The 7754-nt window shown below is 38.2% G+C and overlaps 1 protein-coding gene across 1 annotated transcript in view; it reads right to left on the bottom strand.

Moving 5' to 3' along the window:
- Nucleotides 1–375: 375 nt before the first annotated feature.
- The window catches only part of LOC107184767 (selection and upkeep of intraepithelial T-cells protein 3-like), a gene marked incomplete at its 3' end in the record, with an annotated part of 14846 nt that continues 7467 nt past the window's right edge, over nt 376–7754 (bottom strand). Inside the window, exons 2-4 of the mRNA XM_015570928.1 lie at nt 3677–3936; nt 2501–2581; nt 376–723 (exon numbers count right to left, since the gene is read on the bottom strand). Of these exons, the coding sequence (XP_015426414.1) occupies nt 376–723; nt 2501–2581; nt 3677–3936 (689 nt within the window). The remainder of the gene's footprint in view (nt 724–2500; nt 2582–3676; nt 3937–7754) is intronic.

Below are 7754 nucleotides of genomic sequence, written 5' to 3'. Positions count from 1 at the left end.
GGGAGAAATGGAAATAAAAACTGTCAGTAAGGAGACTATTGTAAAGATTTAGGTAGTTTACAAAGTCAGGTTTCACTAAAGTTTTGTCAGAAATAATTAAAAGCATAGTAATAAATCCTAAAAGGAATCTGTTGATTCTTTACAGATCTAACAGTGTATATGGACATGGGAAAACAGTTCTGAAAATGGTAATGTGTGTAGGCATAATTTGCATTCTTAATCCTATACTATTCTCAGCTCCAAGACTAAATGCATGAATTTGAACTTGCTAACCGAACCATGCAATAGTCACAAACACTGAGAATTTTCCGACTATTCAGCCTCAGATGGGTTAAGAATCAGATGTGTAGAAACCTCAAAGAGATCCATCCCTACCTGTGACCTTCACTTCTGTGATGGCTTCTTCATCGAAAGCACCATCTTTGAAGAAGCAGTGGTACTGCCCATCGTCATCAACACTGACATTGAGGATCCTGAGGGTGACTTTACCCTCTCTGATAGCTTCTTTCAGGAGCTCTGTCCGCTCCACATACCTGGAGATAGTTTCTACATGCAGGTCTTTGCCATTGTTGTATAGGTGAACAGGTTGTGTATAGTGATCCCGGAACCAGCGTATCTCCATGTGTTCTGCATTTTGGGGAGGGGACAGCTGGCAACTGAGTTCAACTATTCCACGCAAAGGAGCCAAGATTGGCCCCCGTAAGCCAGTCACTGTAAATTGTTCTGGGAAGGGAGATGGTAAGCAAATAGTGAGAGTATGAGCCACACACACACACGATATTCCACATGTTTCAGTGAGGTGTTAAAGGCCATTTTGTCACATTTACATATTGTAAAAATATGAAAATATATACATTATATATTTATGTTCTTAATAATTCCACATTAATTTCTAACTTGACTCATAAGGATAATCTGAATTTCTGCCATTCTAAATATCAATGGATTCTAAACATCCCCTACAAATGGGCAGAAGACCTGAGCAGACATTTCTCCAAAGAGGACATACAGCTGGCCAATAGACATATGAAAAAATGCTCAAAAACACTAATCATCAGGGAAATCAAAATCCAAATTACAATGATATATCAAACTTCACACCTTTCAGAATATCTATCATTAATAAATAAAAAATAAATATTATTGAGGATGTAGAGAAAAGTGAACCCTTGTGCACTCTTGGTGGGATTGTAATTTGGTGTAGGCACTATGGAAAACAATGTGCAGTTTACTCAAAAAGTTACAAATGGAGCTACCATATAACCCAGAAAATTCCACTTCTAGGTCTTTATCTGAAGAAATACAAAACACTAATTTTAAAAAATTCAAGGTGGGGCAAAAGTAGGTTGACAGTTGTGAGTACATGAAGCACAGAGTTTATCCTTGTATTATTATTTATTATTATATTAATTTCCATATGAACAACTATAAACCTACTTTGCTCCACCCTATATATGCATCCACATGTATATTGCAGCATTATTTACAATAGCTAAGATATGGCAGTCACCTAAGTGTCCATTGATAGACAAAGGGATAAAAAGAGGTAATACATGCATATATAGCCATAAGAAAGAATAAACTCTTATACTTTGTGACAAAATGGATGAATCTAGAGGGTATTATGATAAGTGAAATAAGCCAAAGACAGAAATGATTTCACCCTCTGTGGAATCAAATAAACGAACAAGCAAACAAACAAACAGAAACAAACTAATAGATACAGAGAACAAACTGTCAAGCAGAAAGCGAATATTTATAAATTGCCAGTTATAAAAATAGTCACAGGAATGTCAAGTACAGCATAGGAAATATAGTCAAGAATATTATAATAACTATGTGCAAGATGAATACTAGACTTATTGGGATGGTCATTTCAAAAGGTATATAAATGTCTGATCACACCAGAAGCTACTATAATATTGTATGTCAACTGTAATTGGAAAATAAATGAATGTTTTAAAAATTAAAAAAGAAAAGAAATTGGAGCACCTTAAAGGCACATTGCTAAGTAAAAGAGGCCCCTCTGAAAAGACTTACGTTTTGATTCCAACTACGTGACATTCTGAAAAATGTGAAAATATGCAGACAGTAGACAAAAGTGTTTGCCAGGGCTGGCTGACCCACTGCACTGATAACACACATGGATTCTAACATGGACACATATCCTAGGCCACTTCCTCACTGTGTGAGTGACACATACACTGAGTCTCCTCAATATGAATATTGGGTTCTCAAGGGCAAGTATTAGGTCTTCTTCATTTGCTTCTTCTCCCAGGAATTTAACACAAATCCAGGTACATGATAAAGAAGACTTGCTGACTAGAAATAATTTTCCCCAGCCATAAGCTGGATCCTATAGTACACGTCCTCATTACATAATTATGTATTAAACCCGAGGAACAACGGTCAAAAGAGCTTAACCCTTTTCTTTGGTCCTTGCTTTTTCTGGCATACTTGATACTGCCAGGACTCACACAGGTAGAAGAGAGGGTCGTACCTGAACTTGGTGCTGCCATCTGAAGGAGGAGCATGGGAACAAAGTACCTGGTGAGAGATGGTCCTGTAGTTCCCATTACACCTGTGATAACAAGCGAGGAAGGTTCAGAAACAGTGATAATAGGAGAAAGAATTTCCAGAAATCACATATTTTAGCATGCATTTTATGCATTAATAAACTTTCAAGTAGTGTTGCCAGAAGATGTTGTAAGAGTGCTCTATGAGTTCCCGTTATTTGAATATCAAATAAAGTTGTGGATGTAAGAATGCCCAAACCTGTAGAGAATTTTTATGAGTTTATGAGCCAAACTAAGACATATGTCTGGGTCATATGCTCAAATGATCTGGATAATAAGAGTTTTGCAGCTTTTTTATGCATTTGGAATTAAGGAGGGGACATAAGGAAGATTACATGAAGGTGGGCAAAATCAAGGTGGGGATTGGTTTATAGGATGGCTAACTAGATTATGGGCTCTCTTGATGTTCGAAGCTTATTTCAAAGGCGTGTTAACCTAGATACACAGAAACAATGTACAGAGCTTCCTTAGGGCAAAGATAAACCTTGTACTAGAAAGTTATATGTCTGGGACATGATGACCCACCAATACTTGCCTAATTAGGAGTTTATGATCAGACACCTTGTGTGAGGTTACTTTCAACAGAACCTCCCTTTTCTTGTCCACATAGTGAATAACTTTCTGGTATACGTATTTCCCACCCAATATTTGGCATCCTTCAATACTTATTTGCTAGATCTGGAAACTCCAACTCTTTTTAAAATTTTATTGATTTTTAGAGGGAGGAAAGAAGGAAGACGTTAGAGAGAGAGAAACATGGATGATGACTGGTTGTATGACTTGGTGACTGGGGAATAACATGCATAAGAATAACATTTTCTTTATGCCTGAACAAAGCAGACTCCAGAAATCCAGCCCAACATTTTCTGTGACATGCAGAGTGAGGTTCAAATGATTCACAAAGAAACAATGAGAAAAGACTTTCTCTAGAGGGGACTGGAAGCTCTGTTCATATTATCTCACTAGTCTGTATATGTATCTGTCAAGTCCCTTGAAATGTAGGGACAGGTGGTCTCCCAGAAGTCACAAGGAAGAGGAAGGGATGGAAGAAGTGCTGACCATCTATGAATAGAGAACTCGATCCTAAATCTTACACTTACCTGTGATCCTGACGCAGCTCTCCATTGTCCCTAGAGAACGACAGTGCCAGAACCAGGCAGAGTACTTAACAAAGCTCCTCACTGCTGCCCTCCACCTCTGGGCACCTGATGCTGCAGTGCTGTCCTTATGTTCCTTTCCAAGGGAAATTCCAGGGAGACTGGCTGTTCCAGTCTGCAGGTAGGAGTCTTTGTTCAGCTTTAGTGATTGCTGCTGGCATCGCTGTACCAACATCACAAGTACTAACAAGACTTGCCTTGCTCTGAAAGGAAGCAACACCCAATCTGATTTATGTGTTCTATATAATTTGTGATGAATAAAATGGGTGTGATCAAGAATTTATTTTGATGCCAGAACTGGTTTGGCACAGTGGATAGAGCATCGGCCTGTGAACTCAAGGGTCCCGGGTTTGATTCCAGTCAAGGTCATGTACCTTGGTTACGGGCACATCCCCAGTGCGGGGTGTGTAGGAGGCGGCTGATCAGTGTTTCTCTCTCATCGATGCTTCTAACTCTCTATCCCTCTCCCTTTCTCTCTGTAGAAAGTCTATAAAACGTATTTTTTAAAAAAGAATTTATTTTAAATGCTGTACTGTAATTAGAAAAGAAAGGAAAAGAACTAATAAAAGACACTAAACTCTGATCAGATATTCAAAGGAAGGTGATGATGATTAAGAGGAGTCTTGACATAACATGAACAGTTAGTCATTTAAAAAGAGGAGCAGAGGAGCAGAATAGGTTTTCTAGGCTGAGGGAGAGATAGCCTTGCAAGGCATTTGAGAGAAAATGTTCAATTCAGAAAACTTCAAGTAGTTTACTGTGGCTGCAATGGGAGATGTGATCAGAGAATGAGCTGAATGAGCTGTACAGAGAAACAAAGGCAAAATTGTGATTTGAATGTTAAGAAATATGTGTAATATATGTAAAATATGTGTAAATATGTGTAAATATGTGTAGTATATACTTAAGTATAAATATATATTCTATCCACTGAGCCAAACCAGTTTTGGCAGGTAATATATATTTGAGTATTAAATGTATAGCTACATATGTGAGCATAAACATATGTGTACATATATGTATATATTTATAAAGAATTATACTTTTTGCATATATGCTTGCATAAATATAAATATATGTCATATATATTTTTGCACATGCATACATATCCTAATGGTGTATATATGTACAATATACAGGGGCAGGCAAAGTAGGTTTACAGTTGTGAGTACACAAAACAGCTTATTCTTGTATTATTATTTACTAATTATTGTATTATTTATTTGTATCACAACCATAAACCTACTTTTGCCCACCACTGTATATGTGTAAATGACACCCTATATAATAAAAGGTTAATACGCAAATCAACCAAACAGCAGAATGACTGGTCAGTGCACTCACACAGTGGGAGCGCTGCTCAGCCAAAAGCTGGGCTCATCGCTGGTGAGCGAAGCTGCCGTGGTGGGAGCCTTTCCGCGGCAGCAGGTGGAGTGGGCCTGGATGAGCCCAATTTGGGCTCCCCCCTGGTCGCCTGCCACTTGGCACACTGCTACATCCCTCGGGTGATGACTGTGGGGATCGGGCCTAGGCCGGCAGTCAGACATCCCCCGAGGGGTCCCAGACTGTGAGAGGATGCAGGTTGGTCTAGGGGCCTCCCGAGTGCATGAATTTTCATGCACTGAGCCTATAGTATGTATATATAGTGTGTATATATATGTCTATAGTACACATTTGACTATGTTTATGTATACGCAGACATGTGGACTAAACAGTACATATGGAGATATGTGAGATAAAAACATACACATATACATATGTAAATCAATAATCAGAGACAAGTACAATGAAAACTTAAAGTCGTGGTAGAGCAGTCAATGCTTAATTAGAAAGATTTTTGAGATCTATTTAGGATGTGGAATTGATAAGTAGAATGTATGGAATGAGGGAGTTGAGGGGAATAAAGACTTTCAGGGTGTCTCCCAGAGTTCAGCATTTAATTGACCAGATGAATGGAGAGAATATTTCTTGAGGTATGGCTTAAGGGAAGAGAGCAATTTTAAACATGAGAGTAAAATGTGGTGATTGTGAATAAGTTTAGTTTGGAACAGATTGATTTGAATGTACATTAAATCCTCAGTAGGTTTGGGTCTAGAGCTCATGGGTTCATCTTTGATCCCCCCTCCAGAGGGCAGGGACTCCTCTGCCTCAACAGAACATTCACCTTGCAATTCTGATATGTCTCTGTATCAGGCTCTCGAGACCACACATTTGAATCAACCAGAGAATATTTTAGAGCAGCTTTGGAGTGGGGAATGCCATTGACATTATTTATTTATTTACTTATTTTTTTTGTATCAATTTTTAATTGAGAATAAAGTCATATAACATAACACTTACTATTTAAAAGTGTATAAGTCAGTGGTTTTTAGTATATTCACAGTGTTGTACAACCATCATCACTATCTGATTCCAGAATATTTTCCTCACCCTAAAAAGAAACCTGTGTCTCCCAATTTCCCCCTCCCTCCATCCCTGCAATCACTGACCTTTTCTGTTGATCTTCCAATTCTGGACATTTCATATCAGGGGAATCATACAGTATGTGGTTTTTGTGACCTGCTTCTTTCACTTAGCAAAGACACTTTCAAGGTTCACCCATGTTGTAGCAGGTATCAGTACTTCACTCCTTTTTATGGGTGAATAGTATTCCACTTATGAATATACATCTTTTAAAACTGTTAACTCGTTTACAGACTTCATTGTTTTCATTTTAACTTCGCATCCCTCATTATAGTGATGTTCTTTTACAAAATTTGAACTATGATTAACATATTGATATAAATTTAAGACATATGTTGATTTGATGCATTTATATATTGCAATATGACTACCACCATAGCATTAGCTAACACCTTTACCCCATCTCACAATTGTCATTTCCTTTTTGTGGTGAGAGTGACTAAGATACAGTCTCATAGGAACTTTGAAGTTTATAGCACAGTTTTGACTATAATAGCTGTGCTGTACATTTAGATCTCCAGAACTTATTTATCTACTATTACAAGTTTGCACCCTTAAACAACATCTCCCTGATTCCCCAAATCCTCACCCCTGGTAACCATCATTCTATTCTATTTCTTTATGTTCTGTTTTTTTGTTTGTTTGTTTGTTTGTTTGTTTTAGATGCCATTGGTAAGTTCTAAAGCTCCCTGAGCTGATTGAATTGTTAAAAACTATGTCTCCATAACTAATGGATATTTCTGACACACACAAATTTTGAAGGCTTTGACAGGAAGCATTTGAGAGGCAGAGTAATAAAGTTTTCTTAATTGGGGCTATTGGGAAGGGTATTGGGAGTATTCCAAATCCTATCATCTCTGCTATTGTTATTCTCTAGTTCTGAGTGTGGGACTGCACTGCTAGGAAGAACAAGCTTCATCTTGCAAAGAAGTGGCTTTATGTGCTCTTATCTCCATCTGCTGCATAAGATAATAAGAACTCTTGCTTTCACTCTCTGTTTACAGAGCCAGAGTTTCATCATGGTTGATGGGAAAACTCTGCTCTAAACAATGTAGGAGGGTTTATATGATCTTCAGTTATTTCTTAGGTTGGTCACATAGGCATAACCTCAAAGGAGAAGAATGATGGCCAGGCTGGTGTAGCTCAGTGGTTAAGCATGGACCAAGTAACCAGGAGTTCACGGTTTCCATTCCCAGTCAGGGCACATGCCCAGGTTGCAGGCTCATCCCCAGGAAGCAGCTGATCAATGATTCTTTTTCATCATTGGTGTTTCTATCTCTTTTGGCACCAATTCAATGCCAAAAGGAATCCCTGATTTGGGGTTTCTGTGCATGAGAAAATGTTGGTGGTATTTTACTTTATAAAAATTACTCATAGTTTATTTTAGGGAATTCTAGAGATTCTAATGAAATAATTGTTTTTATTTATGTACTAGTAGCCCGGTGCATGAAATTCGTGCACTGGGGTAGGAGAGGGAGGAAAGGGGCCCCTCATTCTGGCCTTCACCCTCTCCAATCTGAGACCCCTCATGGAATGTCCAACTATCTGTTTGTGCGCA

Source organism: Myotis davidii, unplaced genomic scaffold (assembly GCF_000327345.1).
Source record: "Myotis davidii unplaced genomic scaffold, ASM32734v1 scaffold10508, whole genome shotgun sequence".
Classification (NCBI taxonomy): domain Eukaryota; kingdom Metazoa; phylum Chordata; class Mammalia; order Chiroptera; family Vespertilionidae; genus Myotis; species Myotis davidii.
This window is presented reverse-complemented; position numbering and strand designations above follow the sequence as displayed.